Source organism: Urocitellus parryii, chromosome 7 (assembly GCF_045843805.1).
Source record: "Urocitellus parryii isolate mUroPar1 chromosome 7, mUroPar1.hap1, whole genome shotgun sequence".
NCBI classification, from domain to species: Eukaryota; Metazoa; Chordata; class Mammalia; order Rodentia; family Sciuridae; genus Urocitellus; species Urocitellus parryii.
In genome coordinates, this window is record NC_135537.1 from 34,580,004 (window position 1) to 34,607,230 (window position 27,227).

Consider the following 27,227-nt stretch of genomic DNA (forward strand, 5'->3'; position numbering starts at 1 on the left):
TTTTAAAGATTTAGGCTACTCTACTACTTATTGATTTTTGTCCTAAAAAGTAACAAAGCACATTTTCATTGTTTTATGATTTGGTGGGGGAGGGTGTGCTGGGGATTGAACCCAAGGCCTTTGTGCATTCGAGGCAAGTATTCTACCAACAGAGTAGAATAGTAGAATAGTAGAATAGTAGCCCTATTTTATGAATTTTGTAAGAACATTTGATATGAACAAATGTAAACAATAAAAAGATTAGACTGAAATCATGTAACTTAATGAAGTTTTTCAAGATTTTCCTTGAAATTGGCCATTTTTATTAGTGAAAGTTGTAATAGTTAAGTGAAATTAAATGCCAACAGCATGCTGTTGACATGTCACTAGCACCTACTATTCAACAAAAGACCTTCACTTTAAGGTATGCTAGTGACAACTCAGTATTGGCTTTGTCCCGGCATCACAGGATTTGTCGAGCAGCCAGCATTGCTGACAGCATGCGTATGTTGCGCACTTCTGGGGAAAATAATATTGATTTTCTTTTGGATTATTTCTAAATTCAGGTGAAATTCCTAGTGAAAGTAATGAGAGGTCGGAGGGTTAAGATTATGACCCAGATTTTAATATATGTGTCAGAATGAAATAACACGTTTTTAACAAGTCATTTTTGTGATTAAAAACTGATCTCTGCATTTTAATAAATAAAAACATTTGATTTTTCCAGCTGTAGAATATTATATTGTTGCTGTAGTTAACTTCTTGTTTTTTGTTGTTGTTTTTGTTTGTGTGTGTGTGTATGTCTGTTTATCTACTGATAATTGAATTTAGGGGCATTCAACCACTGAGCCACATCCCCAGCCCTATTTTGAATTTCATTCAGAGACAGGGTCTCACAGAGTTGCTTAGCACCTCGCTTTTGCTGAGGCTGGCTTTGAACTGCAACTCTCCTGCCTTAGCTTCTGGGATTACAGGCATATGCCACGGACTGTAGTTAACTTTTTATTTGAGCATTAATGTAGTAGTTCATTGAAGAGGCATAGTTTTCTTAATCCTATTACTAGTTGGCTTGAGTATGGAGTTTTATAAACTGGTATAAGTAGTTTCTTCTTCAAACTAAGAAATTAATGACCTTCTAGGCTTTTTACTTATTTGAATTTACCATTTATTGAAGTTAAATTGCTATAAACCCTTTTCACTATTACAGTATGAAACTTCTTTGCCCATCAGGGTTATTTGATAAAGCTATGCTGATAAATTAAGAACAACACTTATTGTTCTTCCTAGATAAAGCTTTATCAGCATCATTGTCCTAAGTTATTTATAGGTTTGTATGATATAGTTTTTCTATAGTTGAGAGCCCGCCCTGTGTACCTTTTTAGTGTATTGAGTCATAAAATTATACCATTTAGTAAAACTTTTAATTATTTTATTCCCTTACATAATAAGCTTGTCTTAATACATATAATTAGAAGGTAAATCTTTGTTTCTTGCTGTAGGCCTGAAAGTAAGCAGGAACCAGTGAAAACAGAAATGGGTCCTCCACCATCTCCAGCATCCACCTGTAGTGATGCATCCTCAATTGCCAGCAGTGCGTCAATGCCATATAGTAAGTTTTATATGTAGTCTATATTGGTCAAAGTCAAGTCCCAGGTAGATAGCTGTGTACTCAGCTTATTTCTGACTGGAATTAACTTGTGTGAATTTTTAAGTTTTAAAGTATCTTTTTATATGAGGTGTGTTTTCACTAGTGTATGTATGTATATATGTATGTATGTATGTATTGCACAAGTTTATTTAAATGGAAAGATAATATTTATAGTATTGACCATTTCTGTTTTTGAGAATTACAGTTTTAAAAAATACACAAAATTTATTATAAAATAAAGGGAAATAACTGCCTTTAACCAGAATATTTTGACTCTTATTTTTTTAATATTTATTTTTTAGTTATAGGTGGACATATATTTTTATTTTTTATTTTATGTGGTGCTGAGGATCGGACTCGGTGCCTCACGCATGCTAGGCAAGTGCTCTACCTCTGAGCCACAACCCCAGCCCTGACTTTTTGTAAGTTAGTTATGGCTTGGTCATAAAGGATTTGTAGCATGTATAAATATAGATTTACCATGGATTTAAAGGATTTTTAAAAAGCCCCTCAAAATTTAAGATTCCTATATTTATCAAATAGTTTTAACAATAGCCTAGCAGATCTTCCTTTTTAAACTTTAGTTAACCCTAATTTTGAGAGTCCAAAATATACTCTTTTGTTCTTTATAGCTGTTTATAATTTGTAGTATCTTTAGGATAATCAGACATTAACGGTTAACAATTCTTTATTCTGAATTTATTTGAAGTATCATTTGGTCATAAAACCCTAGTTCAGAAAGGGGTAGTTCATAGCATTTTTGTTTAGAAACCTCAGTTATGTATCCCTTTAAAAATGATCATTCTTCATATATTTAGATGAAATCTATAAAGTCTCTTTTACATTTTCTTTTTGGTACTTACCATTTTGTTGTTGTCTAAGAACGACGTCGGTCAACCCCTGCCCCGAAAGAAGAGGAAAAGGTGAATGAAGAGCAGTGGTCTCTTCGGGAAGTCGTTTTTGTGGAAGATGTTAAGAATGTTCCTGTTGGCAAGGTTGGTTCAAAATAGCTAAGAATTAGTACTATCAGAAGCATAGCATGGTTGGTTACCCAGGGATTTAAGGTTGGTTCAAAATAGCTAAGAATTAGTACTATCAGAAGCATAACATTGTTGGTTACCCAGGGATTTAAGGTTGGTGTCTGTGAACCCTTTCTTTAATGCTTTTTTATTCATGACCTTTGGTGGTTTCTTTTATCCCATTTCTGAATCCAATATAGGAATAGGTCTTCTCTGTCCTTGACTGATGAAGAGGTGTTGCTTTGCCTTGAGTGTTTTTGGTGATATGTTGCTTTTCTTTTTTTTTTTATTTTAACATGTTACTTGGGGGTATTTTTAGATTTACCGAATACTTGCTTTCAGAGATACACAACTTTGATATAGTTAATTCTTTCTCACTGTTAGTATAAATGGCAATCTTCTGTTACATTGAAAATTCTTCCTTAACACAGAAATGTAGTAAAGCTCTCACTGAGTGACCTTCCACTTTTTCCTCTCTCCCTCCTGAAGAGGGTTTTTCCTTCCAAGAAGCCAAGTAGGTAGAATGCCATTAATTTCATCTTTTCCCAACATTTACTTAAATTGTTCCCACAACTGTGGAATATCTGCAAAGTGAAGGTTTTCCTGATTGCTTTTTAGTTTGTAAAATGTTCTTTTCATTTTACTTAGGGAAGAGCAGATATACCATGCTTTGCAGTTTACAAAGTCCTTTCTTATTCGACCTTTTCATCAACTGTAGTTTATGAGCAAGTATTTTCTTCTAAGAAGTTCACACTGCTCAAAAGTCAAAATCAGATGTCCTGGTTTCAAGTCCTGTGCTTGTCTTTGTGTGCATTGCTGACTTCCTCCCAGTGTTGATGACTACAGTAGCTACTAGTTATGTATGTGGCTATTTAATTTATTCATATTAAGAAACATTAAAAATTCAACTCCGTTTCAAGTGCTCAGTAGATACTGAGGTCTATTAGACAGCACAGATGTAAATCATATACTATCATCAAAGACATTCTGTTGGACAGTGTTCCTTTAAACTAATGAAGAGGGAAGATGAGAGAATTTCCTTGGTTCTACTTTAGGATGTTTTTTGTGTGCGTGCACCCCGCCCCCCTACTTCTTCCAGGCAGTTGATAAACATTCAGACTGCAGTCACTATATGGGTCAGTTTTTTGAGCTTTGAATATAGACATCAAGAGCATAGCTTTAGTGATTCTGTCCAAGTTAATTTTATAATTTATGATTATTGAAGAATAAAGAATTAATTGCCATGTTAAATTAATTCAGTGAGTACAATTTGTGCCTTGGTTTTATATAAACTATTGTTAATTTACAGTGTATTTGCCTATACTTTTAGGTGCTAAAAGTCGATGGTGCCTATGTCGCCGTAAAATTTCCAGGAACATCCAGTAATACAAACTGTCAGAGCAGCTCTGGTCCAGATGCTGATCCTTCTTCTCTCCTGCAGGATTGTAGATTACTTAGAATTGATGAACTGCAGGTAAGTATAGAGGATTTGTACAGAAGGTGAATATTGGGACTGACTCCTTGAGTATGTTACAGTGTTTGAGAATGGAATCCCTTTTGTGTTGTAGGTTGTCAAAACTGGTGGAACGCCAAAAGTTCCTGACTGTTTTCAGAGGACTCCTAAAAAGCTCTGTATACCTGAAAAAACAGAAATATTAGCAGTGAATGTAGATTCCAAAGGTAAAGATTGTAACTTTAATTTAGCATGCTATGTATCATATTAATACTTTTGTAATAAATGGGAATAGGATAAATGATGAGTGATGTTTTTTGTTCCTTATTTATAGTTTATGGAATAAAATGGTGTTGAATTGATTCACAGATGTGGTCTGAGAAGCCAGAATTTGGTAAATATTTACAAGACGTGTGTGTAACAGTTCCCCCCCCCCCCCCCCATGTGTTTCTGAAGGTGTGCATGCTGTTTTGAAGACTGGAAACTGGGTACGGTACTGTATCTTTGATCTTGCTACAGGAAAAGCTGAACAGGAAAATAATTTTCCTACAAGCAGCATTGCTTTCCTTGGTCAGAATGAGAGGAATGTAGCCATTTTCACTGCTGGACAGGTAAGAGGCTCATTTTTGCTCTTCAGAAGTGAAATGGCACACTGCCATTTCTGTGCATCTTAGGATTTGTCTTTGGTTTGCTTATTAGTAAACTTTCTAAGTATTTAAAATATTTTAGGATAAGCATTCTAATGTAAGGTTTTTTTCAATATTAATACTGACATCCAATTTGGAAATAAATATATATATATATTGTAAAGTCATTTTTGATTGGGAGCCAAACTTTTATTTTTCCCTTTATTATAGGAATCTCCTATTATTCTTAGAGATGGAAATGGTACTATCTATCCAATGGCCAAAGATTGCATGGGAGGAATAAGGGATCCTGATTGGCTTGATCTTCCACCTATTAGTAGTCTTGGAATGGGTGTGCATTCTTTAATAAATCTTCCTGCCAATTCAACAATCAAAAAGAAAGCTGCTATTATCATCATGGCTGTAGAGGTAACTTTTGAAACTGCTTGGCATTTTAATTCAGAGGATTTTTCTGCATTCTAGAGAAATAGTCTTGAATAATCATTCATTGCCTCTTTCTTCCCTACAGGAGCCAATAGTCTGTTAGAACACTGGCGAAAAATAAATTAGTGATTATGGAATAATTTTATTTGAGAGAGGTGTGCACAATATTGAGGGAATATAGAGGAGAGGCACAGAAATCAGACTAACTGTGTAGGAGGCTGCCTTGAAGAAGTGACGTGGGGCAGAGCTTTGCTCATATAAGGGTGAAGATGGGAGGCCAAGAGTGATCTTTGAGGATTTCATTAATAGTTTGGGAGAACATGTGATTCTTTTGATATGATCTCTACCTTGTTGTTATGTCACTGAATAGTAACTGATGAGGCTGGAGAGAGGTACTAGGGAACCTGTGTGCTAACCTAAGGGACCTAAATTTTTCCATGAATATCAGAGCAGGAGGATTTTAAGTTGGTAAATAATATAATTTGGTTTATAAGAAAGATTAGTGATTGCCAGGCAACTCAACAGGTTGGGTGAGGCTGGAGAGTCACAAGTTTGAGGCCTGCTTGGGCAAGACCCTGTCTCCAAATGAAAAAACCTGGGGTGGGAGTCTAGGGATATAGATCATTGGTAGAGTGCTTACCTCACATACACAAAGCCGAAGGTTTGCTGCTGCCTGCACCCCTTGCCTCCCAGAGGTGGTGAGGGCACGTGTGCATGTGTGCTTGGCATCAAGGGCAGCAAAGGGCAGGTTTTTAGGGAGAAGTTGATAAAGAACAGAAGTTTACATATCACATAGACAGATAATAGAGTAATCCAGGTTAGAAACAAGTGAACTTGGAAGTGAGGAAGGAGGGGATAGATTTGAGAGAAATCTTAAGGAAGTAGAAGCTGCAGAGCTTGGTTACTGGATATCAGCATTAAATGAAAATCAGCTGTTTTACATTTCTGATTTGGGTGTGGTGATATTAGACAAGAAATATAGAAGGAGTAAAGGAAGAGGATGAGTTCAGTTTTCAATGTGTTGTGGTTAAGCATTTGTTAGATGTGGATGTGGAGGTACTATCCCTGGAAGGTATTGTAATTTTAGCTGAGGTTGACTAACATTTTAAAAGGATCACAGCTTATGTGCTAAAAGTAGTAGGGGGAAGAGTTGCAAGAGGGAGGCAGATTAGGAAGCCATTAAAATAACTCAGGTGGGAGATGATGGTGACTTGTCTCAGAAGACAGCTAATAACGAAAAATTATTCGATTCTAGATATGTTTGGGTCAAAGCAAGGAAATGAGGGCAAATGGTTTTGGAAATAAAAAGCTGCCATTTATCAAGATGCAGACTGTAGCGGTTTGTAAGTTCAGGAGTTGGGGTGATAGCATCAGGATTTTGGGTTTAGACATGTGAAGTTGAGAATATATCAGATATCTAGGAAGAGATGGTAAATGGAAAAATTTGTAAATCTGAAGTCCAGAAAATAAAGGACCAAGGTGGAGAAATGTATGTGGGAGTTGTTAATTAAAGGAATTTTATTGAATAAGCTTATCAAGGCCATGGAGAAAAGTTCTAAGGACTAAGCCACAATAATAGTCCTAGCACTTAAATGCCTAGGTGATAAAAGAGAACCAGCATAGACTCCTGGGAAGGAATATCCATGATGGTTGGGGGAAAAGTAGAGCGAACAGTGTCTTGGAAGCCAAACGAAGAGCTTATGTCAAGCAGAATGCACCAAACAATTGCCTTCAACTTTCAGGTGAAGTGAAGGACTGGCTCTTCTCTGTTGTATTTTGGCCATTGTTGGTAGTGCAGATGAAAGTCTGTTTAGATTGAATTAAGGAGAAAATGGGAGGTGAGAAACTGGAGATCGAGAACTGAGATTTACTGTAAAGGATGGAAATAGAGTCTAATATGGGAGCTTATTCATTCCTTACTTTGTTAGAGGTGATAAGCAAACTTTTGGAACTGCATGTAAAATAGACTGAATCTAGTACTCCTAAAAGCTAACTGTAAGCATTTGCTTAGAGACACAGACACATACATTTATTTAGGTTTAGCTCTGTAATCTACTAGATTAGTGGTTCCAAACTGTAGAATGTCCCAAGAAATAGCCTTCATATTTTAAAATTGTCATTTGGTTGCCAACATTTAAAAGTCAACAGGATTTATATTTAAAATCCAGATTTTCGTGGGCTGGGGTTGTGGCTCAGCAGTAGAACACTCACCTAGTGTGTTCGAGGCCCTGGTTTCGATCCTCAGCACTACGTAAAAATAAATAAATAAAATAAAGCTATTGTGTCCAACTACAACTAAAAAATAAATATTAAAAAAAATCCAGATTTTCAGCCATTCTTTAAAATCAGGTGTTCTGGTTTAATAACTTTTATCATGTGAACAATAGACTGCCCTTTTTAGAGCCTATTGTGCATGATCTCTCCAATTTATTGAGATCCCCATGATATACAGTTTGTTGCTGAGTCCAAGTGTTAGTTGCCATTTATTATATAGATTGTGTGATCTTTTTTATACTTAGCCCTCTTCAGTCATTTGTTATTAAATGTAGGCATTTGATTCTATGACCCCTGCGCTTTGTCAGCATCTCCAGGGCAGAGATAAAATGTGTCATCATTACCATGGTAGGGATGAAGTCGTCATTTATCTTTTATCTTAATGAGTAGGGCTTGGCATACAGTAGACCCACAGAAATACTTTACTGAACTCCCTATGCTCTTTGGTATAAGCGACAAATACAATATACAGTGATAGTAGAATGATTTTTTTTTTTTTTTGGCTTGCAACCTGGTAAGTGTGGTATTGATAGTCTCAGTGTGAGAGTCCATGTACAGTCCAACAGGTTGGAAATGAGCTTCCTGTAGAGTAAATGACTGGCTGGCTGCTTGAAAACAGTCTGTAACATAGCAGTGTGCAGCAGAATAGCTTGGTTTTAGTTGCCTTTGAAAGTATTGTGCTTTTTGTCCTTTGGAGAGACTTTGATATGTTCTCTCAATGTATTGATTAGTGCATAAGTTTCTCTATTCTTGGGCAAGTTTAGTGTTCTGTGACCTACCTCATGAACTGAAGCTTGCCATTGATGGGTTTCCTCGGGGCTCTAGTTAGCTGCATCAAAATGGCCTGTCTCTCATGTGATAGGTACAGAAAATAGGTTTTTTAAGATGTATTTTCTTATATGAATACTGCCCCCCCCCAATCCTCTTTACCTTCTTCACAAGGTTGTGGGAAGAAGAGTTTATATGGAAGTTTCTGGGAGGTTGCAAGTTGTTGAGGTGCATTTTCTTCTTCCTTTTGTATTCTCCACCCCCCCCCCCCACATTCTTCCCACCTACTTCTTTCTAGTTCGTGTTAAAATTAAAATTAAAAGGTTTATTCATTTTGCAGAACTTGTGTGCTTTATATTTTTTCCATTAAATATGCTGTAATTTTATTTTTTCTTTCTTAGGGAAGTGCATTTAATAAACCTCATGACTTGTTCATGATTCTTATTAGATAGTTAATGACACGTTCTATACACACATTATCAATACTACTATGTCTTTGGTAATTACAGTAGTCCTCACCTTTGGAAATTATACTATAATAATTCTTTGGGAGTTAAAGGTTTTGTATTCATTTATGGTTTTCCATTACAATTGTGAAGTTGAGTTAGTTGTGAAAACTGAAAATATTTACCGGTATTTTACAGAAAAGTTTTCCACTGCCTTTTCTGTTCTTGTCAATTGTATATTATGTTTCAGGGTGCTTCTAAGTTCAACACCTTTCTTTTGTCAGGCCACCTGCAGCTGTTTTTACTTCTTTGAAGATCTGATTATTGTGTTGGTCATAAGACATTTTCAACATATTCAATATGCAATTCCAATTCGCTGATGTTTTCCCCTTAATTTGTCTGAGTACAGAAACAAACCTTAATGCAACATATTCTTCGCTGTGACTATGAGGCATGTCGACAATATCTCATGAATCTTGAGCAAGCCGTTGTTTTAGAGCCAAATCTACAGATGTTACAGACGTTTATCAGCCACAGATGTGATGGAAATCGGAATATTTTGCATGCTTGTGTATCTGTTTGTTTTCCAACCAGTAATAAGGAAACTAAAGAGGAAGAGGGTAAGATGAAGCACTGTACAAGGTCTTTAAAAAAGAATTTTAGGCAATTTGGAAAATGTGACTGTAAAGAATTTGCATGTATTTTTACTTTGTTTTGTAGATCCTAGAAGTTTTGACTTTAGAAAATAAAAATTTTCATAATGTGTTTTTATTGTTTAGATTCTTTTTGATAATATACAAGCTGGATACACAGTAGTAAATTGAGTTTTATTATTTTTATAATATAGATGATTTTATTACCATAAGGGAATTATTTAGCATGTTAAGCCAAGTTATATTAATGTCACTTTTATCCCAATATTTAGAATGTAGAGGGGAAGATAAACTTAACGAATTGGTAGATATGTTTGGAAAGTTAGGTAATTTTTTTTTGCCATGATTGTAATTGGCTACATGGAAGGAAAAACTGACAACCTAAAGTACAACTACATAGTCCACAATGTTTCTCCTTATTTTGAATTCTGATAATGATATTCTGGTATCTATATCTTTGAATAGTGGCTTGCTGATTTGTAACCTTTATATTGTTATTGAAATCACTAGAGGGTTGTAGTATGTAAACCAAGAAGGAGATACTGATAAGTGGGTCCCATTCTTCCTTGGTACTGAAAACTAAATTTAAAACAACGTAGTGACTTTTTTGATCTGTGAGAGTTGAGAAGTAAGGCAGAATAAATAAGTCTTATATTAAAGATTGTAGTTCAATCACTCCTAAGTGCTTATTACTTTAAGAAGGTGGAACCACTGGTTACCTAGCATGTAAATTGGAACACCAATATGCCTAGCAATTAGTGTTTAGTGGTCTGTACATACTAAATGTCAGGTTTTTTTTTTTTTTTTAAGTTCAAATTGATCCTAATTTTTTCTTTTATGTTTCAGAAGCAGAGCGCTCTGAAAGAAATACATTTGCAGAAAGGCTTTCCGCTGTTGAGGCCATTGCAAATGCAATATCAGTTGTTTCAAGTAATGGCCCAGGTAATCGGGCTGGATCATCAAGTAGTCGAAGGTAATGTGATTTTTACAAGGAAAGTTTAATTGGAGGAAAAAAAAAAAGTCCAAGTACAGAAAGCCAGTGTATCTCTTACCTATCATAAGCATGAATTGGTGGGTCCTTTTTTGTTTTGTTTTTTGTTCTTCCTAGTAACGCCCTGGGGAAAAATATCTAGTAGCTAATTAGAGTTTAAATGTAGAATGATAGGATTCTGACATTCCATAAATTGGAGATAATTTAAATAAGTAGTTCAAACTTGAATCTTTGAATTTGTACTAAATTCATCATTCTTCCTTCCTAGAAAAATATTTTCTTTAGTTGGAGATGAAGTAATATAGTATTTAAAAGAACCTCAATCTTTTAATTTTCAGACTGCTAATGTAAAGGTCAGTTTCTCAGGTGTCTTAATGATCTGGGAAGAAATGAAAGGTTGGTGTGTATGATAAATGTTCATTATTTAAATTTTCAGGTTTGCTGGGTTATAATATGGACAAATCTTTATAACATTAAACACTGTTAGAATTCAGGGTATAGTTTTCTTTCTATAGCAAACACACACACACACACACACATGCACATACACACATACACATTTATTCTAGATATGAAAGCCAAAGTTCTTGGTTACTGACAGATTATGAATGGAAGCACTGCTTACTGTGTGGTAATGTGATAGGTTGTAAAGTCTACTTAAAATGAAGACTCTCCTTGCCTATTTTCTGTTCCATATTCATCTTTCCCTCTAAAAAATGGTTATTCTTAAATTGGCACCAGGAAGACTACCAAGTTGATAGCTTCCTGAGTTCAAAAACATCCAGAAAAGAGTTTTGTCAAAAACTATTTGTGGGTGACCAAATTATACTTTAAAACAGTACAAAAACATGTAGCCAACACAGAATGGAAATTATCGCCAGCTTATTTATCTAGGACCATGCTAGGCAGACAAAGTGTTTGGTCTAAAATGGAAAGCAACTTAAATTCTTCATGAAGAAATTAGTGTCTCGATTATTTCAGGTATTTCATTTCCTCAGGGAAATTACAGGTGCAAATCAAGTTGGACTCTGATATGGTTGGTCCAATGCCAGTGCTGCCATCTTTTTTTTTTCAATGTAAGGATTATTTTGAAGGCAAAGACTAAAAGGAGCTTCAAGAGTGGGTGATGTGTTGCTCACAGAAATAGTTTGCAGAGTAAGCTCCTTTGAGGAATTTGCCGAAGATTTCACTGCAGTGCTCTTAACCAGTTCAAACTCAGGGCTGCCGATTGAACAGATGAAAGCACAGGAGTCTTATTATCTACGCCGGGCAGTAGGAAGTCCACAGACTCTGCTTCACTGAAGTGAAACCCTCCTCTAGCCTACAATGGATTTTCTAGGCGATGCCCCTTGATGAGTATGCAGGCTGGGATTCATGAGCTGTAAGCTCAAAACTGATGCAATTTCACTATTGAATGGAGTACTGTTAAATGCCTTCAGATGATGATTTGACTCAGAAGTTTTATTATGTGACTCAATAGTTCCTGAGTACAAAGGGCAGATTTAGTGGAAAGCTTGATTGATGCATCTGATTGCAGGTGTATGTACTCTAGAGATTGTTAATCTGGAAGACACATGACCTTCGCTTTTTTGTCACAGTGTTATGTTTGAACATGACTGGATTCTAAGGCTTCTGTAGCATGGATATAACGTGCTTACAAAGAGGAAATTACATCATCCTTGAATTCTTCCATATTGTCAGAAAATACGATGACTCCAGGCAAGCCTATACGAAGAAATGTCAAAACTCTGAATCTTAGCAGCCAAGGTGGTATCTCCTCAGTATTGTCCTCAGCCACTGAGGATTCAGGTGAATCTTCATGAATTGTGTACAACATCTTGAAGAATAATTTTCTTTTTTTTTGTTTTTGTTTTTTATTTTTTAAGAATCTATATGAGGAGCTGGGCATTGTACTTAAAAAATGTTCCCAAGACCCAATGAAGAAAAAAAAGGTTAAGGACAATTTTAAAAATGACAAGGAATGACCCCCTCATTTAATATTGAATTGACTACATCACAACAACAAAGTTGGGAATTTGCAAGTTCAAGATGAGACTATGGTCTCAATTTATCTTCATTTATTCTTAATCTACTCTAAGATAGATGTTGGAGAATAGCCCACATAAGTTTTTTTGGCCTGTGCAATGTTCAAATTTTCTTTTTCTTTAATTTGAATTCCTTTAGATGAGCATGTATGCCTCTAGTTTGGTAGCACTCCCCATTTCTTACACCTGCCTGCCCTTTACTCATTTATATTTTACCTTTCTGACCTATAGGCATTTCATTTCATTTGTGACCTTATCACTTCTTGATAAGCCCAAAACATGCAATTATTTTCAGGTTATTTGCAGTGCCTCCCAATAACTGCTGATTTTTTGTTTTTCCTTCTGTGTTTGAGTACAACACATTAGGATACTAAGTGTCTGTGTCGGGCTTACAACTTAAGTTGTATAGGATCATCACATTGAACAGTCACTATGTTGTGTGCTGTTACTGGTAAGGAGCCGACCTTTTTCTGTGGGTGATAACTTTTGGGCAGGGAAGTGACCTTGATTGAAATGATCACTGTATCCTGCTCCCTTCTGTATTATAAAAGCTCTTTAACTCAAATTTCTAAATTGGGGAAAATATACTGATATAATAAAAGAATGTACTATAGGTATATTTTAGTAGTGACTATTATAAGAGCTAATAGATTATTTGAGACAATAAAATTTATTTTGCACAATCTTACAAAGAGTGTTTCTATTTCAAAAAGTATACCATAAATAAGCTTTATAAAATATGTTCCTGAAAGTAGCCACTAAAAATTTATGTGAATGCTTTTTTAAAAATAAATTTTCTTATAAAGTTGAAAATGTGTTGATATGGGAAAACACATTTACCCTCAAGTAGTTATTACAATTAGAAATTCAAACATTAACAAAAATCTCTCAAAACTACTTATTTATAGATGTATTATGCTTAGTAATAAGTTGTTAGGTCTTTCACATCAGAAATGTTTTTGTCTTTGGGATTAAGTCTGCATGGGAGGATGAAGTCCCTTATGTATTGTCTTGCCCTAAAAGTTTCGTTTTTACTCTTTATTAAGAATCTCTAAAATTGTGGCCGAGTAAGGGATTTGTACTCTCTTTTAATTGTTGTTAGTCCTAAATGTGTTAAATTTGTAGTTTCTGTAAACTTTTATTCAGAGGTAAAGTATAGGTTTTTGAATAGGCAGTCACCAGTTCCCCAGTGAGGTCTGCATTTGTGACTATTTCTTTTTCTTTTTAATGATGTGCACACAGGTACAGTATATTTTTTCATAGCAGGAGAAAAAAAGTCACACCCATACATTAATCTAACAACATATTTTACAAACTCTAGTTTCATTCATTAAATTCTTTGGGATATAAGTTGTAATGTTAAAATATTTTTTTTGTATGAAAGAATCTAAATTGATCTTTGTGGATATTTCTTTGTGGATATTTCTTTGTTTTTGCTATCACAGAAAAGGGACTTAGTAGGCTAACAGTATTGGTTTTGTGCTAATCAGTATGTTTGCTGATGTCTATTAAATTTAATACTACTTACTGACTATAAACAGGGGACAGAAAAACTTTGTTTAATTCTTCATTTATTCTAACTGTATGAAAGATTATTTCTAATCTTATCTCATGGCAACTTTTGTTCCCTGTGCTTAAGTTTGTAGGGAAGCGTAACGTAATGGTTTTAGTGTTGAACTGGGTACTGGGATCCCCTAGTTTCATTTCTATCCCTTGCTGATTTTCCTGTCATTTCCAGAATTGGCATTTGTACTTCATTTCCTTTGCCTGGAGTGTTAACTTGTAGAACATACTTTGATCTTCTCAGATGAGAAGTTTCTATACACCTTTTCATTTTGTTTAGATGTGGTAGTGAGCTCTGATTTTGTCCATGTTCTTCTAGTTTGAGATTACGGGAAATGATGAGACGTTCATTGAGAGCAGCTGGTTTGGGTAGACATGAGGCTGGAGCTTCATCCAGTGACCATCAGGATCCAGTTTCACCCCCTATAGCTCCCCCTAGTTGGGTTCCTGACCCTCCTGCAATGGATCCTGGTAAGATCTCATATTTTATTTATTTATTTTTTAACAAATTGACAAGGATATGAAAGAAAAAATACTGAACATTTTAATGGAACATTTAGAAATTTCAAATATCTTAAAGTAGCATGAGTATTGTGACTTATTTAGTTATAAAAACTTGATTTAAGGGGTTTGTATTTTAAAAATTAAAATTCTAAAAACTTGTCAGGTACTACTCCTCTACTGAAATATTTATTTTTATACTGGTAAGAAGTTAGATAATCCCTTTATTAGTACCATATCAAGGTAAATGAATGATTTGGGTAGTGGATTCCTTCTCTTATAGTTTGGAACAGAAGTTCCCACTTAAACTTCTGTCTGATCTCACCTTCGGCTTTCAGAGAAAAGCCTTAAGGCCAGTTAAGAGAAATGTTAGGGATATGTCGCCTATAATGATATACATCCTGCTGTTCTGTTTACTGAAAGATGGTGACATTGATTTTATCCTGGCCCCCGCTGTGGGATCTCTTACCACAGCAGCGACTGGCAGTGGTCAAGGACCGAGCACCTCTACTATTCCAGGTAAGAATCTATATATTTATCTGTCTCAACATTTGCAAGAAAAAAGAACATACTTTGAATATAGGATTCCATACACTCACACTTTTTATCTCAAGGAGACTTTTCGTTATTTGATAAGCATCTAATTCTCAGAATTACTTTCAGTATCCGAAAGATTTATGGTGTGTTTATACATACATTAAGAAATCAGTTGAGATTTGTATACTAATATGTTTCAGTTCTTTGTAATGAAATGAATGAATTTATTATTAATACTAGAATATTCTTTTGTTTTTTAATATATGGCTGATATATATTTAAAAACATTCTTTTACTCTCTCACATCTATTCTTGTTTTGGTACCAAATGGATCTGTTTAATTACAGGTCCTTCCACAGAGCCTTCTGTAGTGGAATCCAAGGATCGAAAAGCGAATGCTCATTTTATATTAAAATTACTATGCGACAGTACAGTTCTACAGCCGTATCTACGAGAACTCCTTTCTGCCAAGTAAGTTTTAGTATATTTTTTAATGAAGATTTAGCTTATTGGATTTTATTGTTGAAGCTAATCTTTTGCAGTATATAGTTTTATGTGAATTTAAAACAATTTACCAGAATTCAGCATTGTATTCCCTCTGCACTGCTAAGGTCTCTTCAGTGCAGAGGCCACCTCAACATCATCATATAGATATCTAAATAGATACAAACCAACTTTTACATTAGCTTGATCAGGGTCTATTTTTGTGTTAAAAAGATTACAGAATAGTCTGTGACTGAAAGAACATTTAGTTGCTTTGTCATGCAGACTTATTTTTAATTTCAAAAGAAAAAATATTTTTGATATAATTTTTCTAATTTTAGGGATGCAAGGGGAATGACCCCATTTATGTCAGCTGTAAGTGGCCGAGCTTATCCTGCTGCAATCACTATCTTAGAAACAGCTCAGAAAATTGCAAAAGGTAATGAATATATTTCAAGGCCTATGAGTTGCTTGGTTTTCAATTTGAATAGTTTCTCTTGTACATATAATATCATTCAAATCTTATTTTTGGTATATATAAACGATAATTGGTGAAAACATCGAGATAATTCTTGTAAATATCATAGAACCTTTTGAAAGATGAAGATGGATTATTAATAGAACCTTCCAGTGCTTAATGGATGGTAGTACTAAAGTTTATAGAAATAATAGGTAGATGTCTTACTGTAGTACTTCTAACTTGGAATTCCTGCTTAATAGAATGCAGTAAGAAATATCAATTTCTGCTGTCCAGTATTTAAAATATTAGTTACCTTTAAAAAATACTGATAATAAATAATTTATGAGATGGTCCATGGTTTGCTAAATAGAGCTAAGGCTGCAGCCTTAACTGCCTGACACACTGCTGAGGAGTCAGGTAGTCATCATGTTTGGTTATAATTTTGATTTGCTTTTCTTTGCTTCAGGATTTGCTGGATTTCCATGCTTATTGACTTTGTGCATCAATTTTTATAAATTAATATAGTAGTTTCTAATGAATACTACATAGATGTTAAGGCTTTTCCATTTGAAGAACGTATAGGAGATTGTAATTAGGTCCTCCTTTTTTGAGAGATAATTACTGTATTCATGATTGTTTTAGATGAAGGATCCTCAAGTGAAAAAGAGGAAGATGTATTTATGGGAATGGTTTGTCCATCAGGTACCAACCCTGATGACTCTCCTTTATATGTCTTGTGTTGTAATGATACCTGCAGTTTTACTTGGACTGGAGCAGAGCACATTAACCAGGTAAATTATTTTTTGTCTGTATTTATGCTGTCTTTGGGTTTACGTTTGAAAAACTATAGAGTTTTTGGCTTTCAGATTATAAGTATTTTTCTTTTTACTATGAGTTATAAAATTCTCTAAAGACAATTAATGTTGATTTAATTCCTAAATAAATGAAGCCAGGAGTTCATATTAACCTAAATATGGCAGATTTTAAGAATTGAGTGTCTAAATAGGTTCAGTAGTCTGCAAATCTTGATACAGATTTTTATAATTATAATGCCTTTCTTGAGGTGATATAAACTATTTTTATCATAACAATAGTATTTGGTTTTTACTTGTATAATTTATAAATTATATAGTTACTATAATCTTCTATAGCATCTTTTCTAGAGCATTATTAGTTTTACTCTGCTATCACTGAGACTGAATTATTTTAGAAAATAGCAGAAACAATTACTATGTTGATATATATACATAATTATTCTTTTAAAATTGTAATCCTTTAATTTTAGGATATTTTTGAGTGTCGAACTTGTGGTTTGCTGGAGTCACTATGTTGTTGTACAGAATGTGCAAGGGTTTGTCATAAAGGTCATGATTGCAAGTAAGTACAATTCTAGTTTAATTTTACAAGCTAGATTTATAATGTAGTTTATGCTGCCATGTTTTATTGATGTATATAATTCAAAAAGTATGATGTTTTTTCATGTTTCCCTCATAAAGCCAGTTTATGTATAAAAATGTGGTTCTTGATTTAGATTATACTGTGAAATGCTAGTCCTAATGTGCTACAAGTAGGCTCATGTGCTAAGGAATATATGATCATACACTGTGACTAGGATCAGATTAATCTTTTCAGAAAAATGTGGGCAGAACTATTTGTATTCTGCAAAGACACCCCCCACCCATAGGGTCTATTAGAAGAAAATTGCTGTAGGCATTGAGTGAATCATGGTGAATAATTGGACTGTCCCTTATTTAACTTTTTAAACTAAATGTAGTAATCTTCCTTTTTAGCAGAATTAGTCATTCCAGCTAGTTTTATTAGCTTTCATAGAAGCAAACAGTAAAATACCCTAGCACTAATATCTACAATGTTATCAACAGGAACATCAGCTTAAAGTTGTTAAAGATGTGTAGATGTTATAGGTAATAGCGAATTGGATTATAAAAGCCATCTATTATGTTTCTAAAATAAGTAGCCCTATAGGATGAGTGGAAATTTATTACGTTGATGCTTAGTTATAATATTTGCTGATATTCTTACTTTTCCTTATTTTAAGCATCTAAAAGTGGTAACCTGTTTATTGTTTAACTTGCTCACCACACTGATGCTAGGATGGGGGTGAACAAGGCGATCCCTGTCCTGACAGGATTTGCAGTCCTGTCACATAAGACAACACATATGAGAATAGCTGTCTGTAAAGTCATTAGATGCCTACAGGAAGATTACTTAAACTAGATTAGGGGTGTGCAGATTTCAGGAAAGACATTAACAGAAATGACTTTACTTGAGTCATTAAAGTGTACTTCAGGAGAATTTTGTGTAGTTTTATAGACTTCATACCATAAAAGTGATCCTTCCTGTTGTATATGTTTTAACAGTTAACACTTTACATTTAAATATTAATATCTAGTGTTAGTGAATTGTGCTTTAGTAATGTCAGTAAAGATCTTTGCAAGTTTTAAAAATTTTAGTACTTAACTTTTGGTGAATTCTTTCTAGACTCAAACGGACATCACCAACAGCCTATTGTGATTGTTGGGAGAAATGTAAATGTAAAACTCTAATTGCTGGACAGAAATCTGCTCGTCTTGATCTACTTTATCGCCTGCTCACTGCTACTAATCTGGTCACTCTGCCAAACAGTAGGCAAGTGGATTTTTGGGACACAAAATGAGTAAAATTGAAGGATCATGGCACTTTTTAGTAACCTTCCCTGTTCTGTTTGGCAGGGGAGAGCATCTTCTGCTGTTTTTAGTGCAGACCGTAGCCAGGCAGACTGTGGAGCATTGCCAGTATAGGCCACCTCGAATCAGGGAAGATCGTAATCGAAAAACAGCTAGTCCTGAAGGTGAGTAAATTTAATACTTCTGATTTTTTTATGAAAAGCAGTTAGGTTGTATTTTTATCTTACTGTTTTGTTTCTTTTTCTCTCTCTCTTTTCTTTTTTAGATTCAGATATGCCTGATCATGATTTAGAGCCTCCAAGATTTGCCCAGCTTGCATTGGAGCGTGTTCTACAGGACTGGAATGCTTTGAAATCTATGATTATGTTTGGGTCACAGGAGAATAAAGACCCGTATGTATTCATTAAGAAAACATTTTTTAGATTTGTGTATTTCCCATGTTAGTGTAGGTTTTTACAGTGCATTCTGTCTTTCCTTCCCCCTCAAGTCTGAGTGCCAGCAGTAGGATAGGCCATCTTTTGCCAGAAGAGCAAGTATATCTCAATCAACAAAGTGGCACAATTCGGCTGGACTGTTTCACTCATTGCCTTATAGTCAAGTGTACAGCAGATATTTTGGTAAGCTTTTTGAATGTTTATTATAAGTATGTTTTTCTTAATTTGCATTGCATGGTTTTAAAAGCCAAATCCCTCTTAGTATTGATAGGCTCTGATTAAGCAGTACATTTAAGGGAATCAAATTTTAGGGTGATTTAAATAGTTATTTACATAACAGCAGAAGCTCCTTTCATTTGAAATAAAAAACCTAAAATGTGTTACAAATCCAAATTGGAACTTAAATCGTAAGACTCAGTGCTAACGAGGTTATAGTAAAAAGAACATACTGAGGCACTGATGAGGTGGCATTGCAGTGAGGACCGTATTTGGAAAACAACCTGTCAATGTCAAGTGCAACAAAAATAAATTTGTTTTGAAATTCTGAAAACTTGTCATAAAGAGCTGGGCACAGTGGTGCATGCCTGTAATCCCAGCTACTCGGAATGGTAAGACAGAACAGTTGCAAATTTGAGGCCCAGCAACTTTCCTGAGATAGGGTCTCAGATAGGTCATCTCAGTGGGAGAGGACTCCTTGGATCAGTTCCCAGTATCTCCCCCCCACCCCCCAAAAAAGTGATAGAGAAATAGTTACATGGAATTGGATTTTTTTTCTATAATTAATATCTGTGTGGTAAATCACACATGGAAAAGATTAGAAAGTGATATCATTTGAATGAGGGAGATGGGATTATGAATGTGACATAAATATTTGAATCTGCTGTTTGTGAGTACAGTAAGTGAAAAAGTTCTTTTTATTTAGTATTGCTGTTCTGATTTACATCAGATTATGGGACAAAAATAAATCATACAATTGGTTCCTATTTATGGAACACAGTGGTAGAGACTGAATGTTTTGGTTAAATTTATTTTGAAATTCTATTATGAAATGTTAACTGAAAAATGTTAGGCTTTTTACTTAATGAATGTTTTACTATCTTATGAAATATCTTAATAAGAACAATTACAATTATTTTTAAAGCTTTTAGATACTCTACTAGGTACATTAGTGAAAGAACTCCAAAACAAATACACACCTGGACGTCGAGAAGAAGCTATTGCTGTGACAATGAGGTTTCTACGTTCAGTTGCAAGAGTTTTTGTCATTCTTAGTGTGGAAATGGCCTCATCCAAAAAGAAAAAGTAAGCCATCCTTATATGTTTTGGCTTTTACAACATTTTTTTCTGTAGGACTCATAAAATATTTCTTTATTTCCCTTTTTGCCCCAGCAACTTTATTCCACAGCCAATTGGAAAATGCAAGCGTGTATTCCAAGCATTGCTACCTTATGCGGTAGAAGAATTGTGCAACGTTGCAGAGTCATTGATTGTTCCTGTCAGAATGGGGATTGCTCGCCCCACTGCACCATTTACTCTGGCTAGTACTAGCATAGATGCCATGCAAGGCAGTGAAGAACTATTTTCAGTAGAACCATTGCCACCACGACCATCATCTGATCAGTCTAGCAGGTAAATTTCTACTATAAGAAATTATGATTAATTTATTCTCTGTTGATGTCATGTTTGCATAAACATATAGGTGGTATGCATGATTATTTGTGTAGCAAATATTTTATTTGGGGACATGTGAAAGTACTTTCAAGATATTTATCTTCAGACTTGTCAAATCTACCTCCTTATCAAATGTTTTTTTTAGTGAAATCTACCTGGACTCAAGGTTATGCTACTGATCAGATTCTCTGTGAGGGACTCATCAGTACTTAAGTGGTATTATTACCTTGTGAAGTTTTGTCTCTGTTCCCTTGATTTATGTTCCAGAACATAAAAAAACTGGTCATCAACTCATCTCTAAGCACTGTCCATTAGCTTTTTTACTGAGTTTCAAGTTTTATGTCATCTTGTCCTTTTTCTTAGTTTCATTATTAAAGCATTTTACTCCAATCCTTTTACTTGATTCTTGTCCCAAACTCTTCCAGATCTCCTCTGATAATTGAGATAGTGCTAATGTTTTCTGCTGTTATGATATTACAAGCCCTTCATCTAATATGGTTATAGTCAACTCTTCCCATAAGGGTGTATTTTGACTAAGTGTGTAAAAGCACACACTTGACCATATGATTGCATTTCCCTTGCATGACTATTATGTATCATCCATTGAGTATGAAGTGTTGAACGCAGTAGCTTTACTTTCTCTGGTCCTCCCCTCCAACTCTTCAAAACTGTTATGCCCCCCCACCCCCTTTTTATGGTAATGGGATCAAACCCAGGGCCTTGCATATGCCAGACAAGTGCTATACCACTGAGCTACATTCCCATCCCTCTTATGGTCTTATTGTTTCACCTGTTTTCTACTCTATCTCCATACCTGTCATTTAATAATAACTAACAGTTACTGAAAATTTAGAATGTACTAGGAACTTTTATAAAGATTGTACAGAAATTTATACATTCTAATTTTCCTAATAACACATAGATATCCACTGTCATTCTAAAAATTAGAATCTATTATGACTTCATACTCTGTTGAGACCCCAGATTATTTCCTATGCAATCTATGGTTCTCTGAAAGTCTTCTAGCCCAGGAGACACCATAGATGCCTTTGAGGTAAACAGTGGCACTATTGATCTCCAAGTATATATGGTATGATGGGTTTTCCTTTATTACTAGCATAGCCCTCCTTTTCACAGTGTATTTTATGTTCATGTATTTTATATTGCACATATAGGTGTTTAGTCTGGCAGATTACTGGAAATAGAAATCCCCAAAGGTTTAACATTGCTTTTTTAGACTAGATTTGAGGCCTTTGGTCCTTCACTGTGTCAGCAAGTCTCTGGTGGGGAAAAAGGGTGAAACTCCCATTTCTAAATGGGCAGTTGTGATTTGAGTATTGGTAGTATCATAATATGAAGTACATAGTTTCTGTAAGTGGTTACCTTGAGGAACTATAGTTTTGCTGCCCGTTTTTCCCAAGGTGTTTATTTTATCAAAGAAAGTACTTATTAGTTGTGGTTTCACAGTATTGATTTTGGTGGGGAGGTACCAGGGATTGAACTCAGGTGCAACCAATCACTGAGCCACATCCCCAGCCCTATTTTATATTTTATTTAGAGACAGAGTCTCACCGAGTTGCTTAGTGCCTCACTTTTTGCTGAGGCTGCTTTGAACTTGTGATCCTCCTGCCTCAGCCTCCCGAGCTTCTGGGATTAGAGGCATGTGCTACTGTGCCTGGCATGACTTAGTTTTTAATATTGTAGAAATGTAGTCTTTTCAGTGGTTAGAAAAATCCTTTTCATCTCTTAGCCTCTCCTACTTCTTTGTAATTTACAGTCTGTGTTTTACCATTAAAAGTTTTTGTGTTAAACACAGCATCAAGACTACTTTGTTGATTATTTGAAGGCACAGTTGTGTCTCACATGTAACTGCTCTAATTTTCATTTCTAAGAGAGATCTAAGGTGAGGCGAGAACACTAATGGCACAACCACTTAAAATCTTTTGACTTTAACCTTTTTTTAAATTGAGTTTCTTAATTGCTAAGGTATCGTTACAGTATCATTTAACAACTGTCTTCAGATCTCTGGCCTACATTTAAAGCATTTTTTCTCATTCACTTTATAATGGAGGCATCTGTCTTTTGGCTATTTCCACATCAGGTTTTGAGGGAAGTGAAACTTTCACCACCCCACTTTTGGTTATTACTATATTTTAAAGCCATACTTTTAAACTGACATTTTTCGTTACATTAGCAACTCAGTGGTCAATGCAAAATAATGTCAGGTTTCCTTAATGTGTTTTGATGAGCACACTTTCTGTTAATGAAGTGTTATCTTGAAAGCCTTTGGAAGCTGCAGAAAACCAGTGGAAAAGATTTTTTCCTTCATATAATTTTTCAGTGGGGAGGATTTATGCAAATATGTCTATCAACAGATTTAAAATGGACTTATTTAAAAAGTAAAAGCAAATTATGAGAGTTGTAATTTAAATCTATAGTAAAATAACTTTTTTTGAGTTTATATTTCCTAATGTACTGTAGATTAATGTTTCAAGAATTCTCAAGTTAGATTTAAAATAGTATTCTAGGAAGTGTCTCATGTGCAATGAAATGAACTAAACTTTTAATGAGAAGCATGAAAGTATGTGCATCAAGTCTGAGATGTGCCAACAGTATACTCATAAACCTGCTGATTCCTTACAGCTCCAGCCAGTCTCAATCATCTTATATCGTCCGGAATCCACAGCAGAGGCACATCAGCCAGTCCCAGCCTGTTAGGGGCAGAGATGAAGAACAGGATGATATTGTTTCAGCAGATGTGGAAGAGGTGGTTTTAATTGTGGTAGATGAAAAGCTTGTATCTGGGAAGGATATATATATATGTATATATAGTCATTCTCTGCATTTACACTATATGCTCTTTAACTGTTTCCATTTGCATCTAGCCAGTAGACTTGTGTTATATATTAATGTATAACTTATGGTTACCTATTAAAATGATTTTAATAATGCTTGATATACTAGATATTAGGAAATTGTGCACATAAACTATTTCTACGTAAGGGTTAAGAGTTAAGATATTCTCACTGTTGAAAAAAATTCAGTAGTTTTGGGCAATGTATTTGAATGAGAGGATATTCAATTTTATAATGGCTGAACTATATAAAAAACCCTCTTCTCACCCCCAGAAGAATTTACTTTATACTTTTAATTTTAGGACTCTGCATAAACTTTGGGATATGTTGACAGTAGTTTTGGTAACAAATTGTTGCTAGCAAAAAAAATTTAAAACTGCTTTTGTTAGAGATCTTTGTATTTTATTTTAGTTTACTAGTTGCTGCAGAGGAGCACTAGTTAGAGGTATGGGTTTATTATATACTTTCATTGTCTACAAATAAGATTCTGGATTTAGGTTGAGGTGGTGGAGGGTGTAGCTGGAGAAGAGGATCATCATGATGAACAGGAAGAACATGGGGAAGAAAATGCTGAGGCAGAGGGACAACATGATGAGCATGATGAAGATGGTATGCAGGTTATTTGAGAAATTATTCAGTATGAGTTAACCGGGTACCTTAAAGGGAGAGAGAAAAACCCCATTTGATGTACAATTGTCCGACTTGCTTTCTGCCAAGGGATTCTGAAACATATGTTTCAAAATTTTAGGAGGTAGCTATATAGATATATAAAATAATCCTCTTCTCCCTTTTTCTTTTCATAAAAGACTTCTAAAAATTAAAATAATTTTAGTTACATTACACAACATTTGGAAATTAGAGCGTTTTATCAACCATAATCCCATAGAGATAATAACAATCTTTTAAACTTTCACTCTTCTCCTGTACTGCTCTATTCTCATGCATGTTTTGTTTTAAAGATTATATATAATTTTTGTGAATTTTATTTTTCACCTAAGATAGTCAAACAGCACATTTTTAGAATTTATAGATTTTTATTTATTACTATGAAATACAAGGAATGAGCATTTTTAACTTCTCCTTTTGGAAGTCCAATATATAAAGCAGATGAAAACGGAGAAGGGGAACCTAGTTTAGTCTTCTGCCTGATGTATTTTTCTGCAGATATCTAAGATTCTGCAGGAGAGATTTTGAATTACTGGTAACAGTCCACTGACTATAATAATTTCCCTCATCGCATTTCTAATGCGTATTAGTCACTTATTCTCAATGAAGTAATTATCTCTTCTCACTGCCCTCCCCCCGACCTCCCTTACCAGTACGACTTTTTTGTTCCTACCCTTATGATATTGTGGCTTATCAAATGCTGTCTTGATCCATAATGAGCTTATGCTTTTTTCCTTAATATTATTTAAATATATTTTCTAGGGAGTGACATGGAGCTGGATTTGTTAGCAGCAGCTGAAACAGAAAGTGACAGTGAAAGTAACCACAGCAACCAAGACAATGCTAGTGGGCGCAGAAGTGTTGTCACTGCAGCAACTGCTGGTTCAGAAGCAGGTGTGTTGCTTTACTTGGCAATGTATGTTCAATATGAAATGGTTAATACTAAGTATAATGTGTACAAGGGTGGTTAATAACTTTATCTTTTTTCTCTATAGATGCTGAAGAAGGTATTATTTTAATGACACCCCCCCCCGTTCTGGCTTTTAAATAATGGGTTATTTAAAAGATTGATTCATTTAAAAGAGTTCTTTCTAATTGAGCTATTTTCAGTGGTGGGTTTTGTGGACTATTACATACAGCCTGGCATTGTGCTTAATATGCATATTTTCCTGATTGAGGGTGTACATTGTAATTTTAACTATCAACAAACTCACAGTGTTTTGGTTTTAAAAATACAAAATTTAGGAGCGAGCAGTGTTCCTGCCTTTTTTTCTGAAGATGATTCTCAATCAAATGACTCAAGTGATTCTGATAGCAGCAGTAGTCAGAGTGACGACATAGAACAGGAGACCTTTATGCTTGATGAACCTTTAGAAAGAACCACGAATAGCTCCCATGCCAATGGTGCTGCCCAAGCTCCCCGTTCAATGCAGTGGGCTGTTCGTAACACCCAGCATCAGCGAGCAGCCAGCACAGCCCCATCCAGTACATCCACACCTGCAGGTAAGTCTAAAAACTCAGTATTTCTAAGAGTATAAATAGTGTTCTAAATTATGCATGTTCATGTCAAAAACAATTAGTTTTGTGGTTTTATTATTTTGTTGAGTTTCAAATATAAAAATTAGGTTATATGGTTATCGCAAGTTTCTTAACCTTTGCACTATTTCTACCTTGTACTGGATAATTTTTTATTGTTAGGAATGTTAAAGGGCATCTGTATCCTGGGTCTAATAGCTGCCCGGAGCAACCCTCTCACCCCACTTTCCTCAGCTCCCCCCAGTTGTGATAGTTAAAAATGTTTGCAGACATTGCCAAATGCCCCCTTTTGCCAGGGGATGGGAAATATAAAGTCACCATTGGTTGAGAACATTATATTAATTCTTGTTCTTCCTAACACTTCCCTCAAATTAGTGTATGTTTAGGAAAAGGTTTTTGCTCACTATTAACAGTTGACCATTTAGATTTACAAAAGTATATACAGTGCCACAGCAGCAGAGTTGGCAACTGACATTAGCTCATTTTGATTGTCCTTTTTCCTTATAGCAAGTTCCGCTGGTTTGATTTATATTGATCCTTCAAATTTACGCCGGAGTGGTACCATCAGTACAAGTGCTGCAGCTGCAGCAGCTGCTTTGGAAGCTAGCAATGCCAGCAGCTACTTAACATCTGCAAGCAGTTTAGCCAGGGCTTACAGCATTGTCATCAGACAAATCTCGGACTTGATGGGCCTTATTCCTAAGTATAATCACCTAGTGTACTCTCAGATTCCAGCAGCTGTGAAATTGACTTACCAAGATGCAGTAAACTTACAGGTATGAAACTATTGAAAAGTTGCTCAATTTTTTTTTTGGCTATCAATTATGAGAATTCCAGTTTAATGGGTATTAATATCACAAATGTTTAAAATGTTGACATACTACTACTACATCAAATTTAGCTCTATTTGGATAGTTTTAACTATTTTAGTTTGGTCTTCATAGAACTATGTAGAAGAAAAGCTTATTCCCACTTGGAACTGGATGGTCAGTATTATGGATTCTACTGAAGCTCAATTACGTTATGGTTCTGCATTAGCATCTGCTGGTGATCCGGGACATCCAAATCATCCTCTTCACGCTTCTCAGAATTCAGCGCGAAGGGAGAGGATGACTGCGCGAGAAGAGGCTAGTTTACGAACTCTTGAAGGCAGACGGTATGAAATTCTTCAAGTACTTTGTGTTGAGACAGTCCTTATATCTAGAAGGTTTTTGTTTTTTGAGTGCTATTACATTTGATCTTATTGTGAAGGAGAAAGTAACTGCCTGATATTACTCTTTTAAAGCAAAATAAATTAGTTATAATTCCAGTTTTTTTTTTTAACCCCATTTTTGTTAGGGTCTGGTACTAAAGTCTTCATTTTTGAAGTTGATGGCTCATAGCCTTGCCTTATTGTACCTAAGCCTCCTTGCCTTCCCTCTGCAAGGCATATATTTATGGAAAACCTTTTTTGAATGTGAATGAACTTTGTACTTAAGATGGGGAATGTGT

The 27,227-nt window shown here is 35.0% G+C and overlaps 1 protein-coding gene across 4 annotated transcripts in view; it reads left to right on the forward strand.

Annotated features, from left to right (window-relative positions):
- Ubr5 (ubiquitin protein ligase E3 component n-recognin 5) overlaps positions 1 to 27,227 on the forward strand; it is a 131,415-nt gene that overhangs the window by 76,139 nt on the left and 28,049 nt on the right. For 2 of the 4 annotated variants that reach the window (XM_077801346.1, XM_077801348.1), the window contains exons 15-40: positions 1,479 to 1,588; positions 2,510 to 2,622; positions 3,977 to 4,120; positions 4,215 to 4,326; positions 4,556 to 4,710; positions 4,957 to 5,154; positions 9,067 to 9,277; positions 10,157 to 10,283; positions 14,229 to 14,380; positions 14,834 to 14,929; positions 15,295 to 15,418; positions 15,772 to 15,869; positions 16,533 to 16,681; positions 17,176 to 17,267; positions 18,390 to 18,536; positions 18,620 to 18,738; positions 18,840 to 18,966; positions 19,062 to 19,191; positions 20,150 to 20,310; positions 20,398 to 20,637; positions 23,323 to 23,446; positions 24,032 to 24,143; positions 24,963 to 25,094; positions 25,446 to 25,703; positions 26,244 to 26,512; positions 26,681 to 26,892. In XM_077801346.1, coding sequence (XP_077657472.1) covers positions 1,479 to 1,588; positions 2,510 to 2,622; positions 3,977 to 4,120; positions 4,215 to 4,326; positions 4,556 to 4,710; positions 4,957 to 5,154; positions 9,067 to 9,277; positions 10,157 to 10,283; positions 14,229 to 14,380; positions 14,834 to 14,929; positions 15,295 to 15,418; positions 15,772 to 15,869; positions 16,533 to 16,681; positions 17,176 to 17,267; positions 18,390 to 18,536; positions 18,620 to 18,738; positions 18,840 to 18,966; positions 19,062 to 19,191; positions 20,150 to 20,310; positions 20,398 to 20,637; positions 23,323 to 23,446; positions 24,032 to 24,143; positions 24,963 to 25,094; positions 25,446 to 25,703; positions 26,244 to 26,512; positions 26,681 to 26,892 — 3,912 coding nt within the window. The remainder of the gene's footprint in view (positions 1 to 1,478; positions 1,589 to 2,509; positions 2,623 to 3,976; positions 4,121 to 4,214; positions 4,327 to 4,555; positions 4,711 to 4,956; positions 5,155 to 9,066; positions 9,278 to 10,156; positions 10,284 to 14,228; positions 14,381 to 14,833; positions 14,930 to 15,294; positions 15,419 to 15,771; positions 15,870 to 16,532; positions 16,682 to 17,175; positions 17,268 to 18,389; positions 18,537 to 18,619; positions 18,739 to 18,839; positions 18,967 to 19,061; positions 19,192 to 20,149; positions 20,311 to 20,397; positions 20,638 to 23,322; positions 23,447 to 24,031; positions 24,144 to 24,962; positions 25,095 to 25,445; positions 25,704 to 26,243; positions 26,513 to 26,680; positions 26,893 to 27,227) is intronic. The other 2 variants (XM_077801349.1, XM_077801347.1) reach the window with 2 other exon arrangements.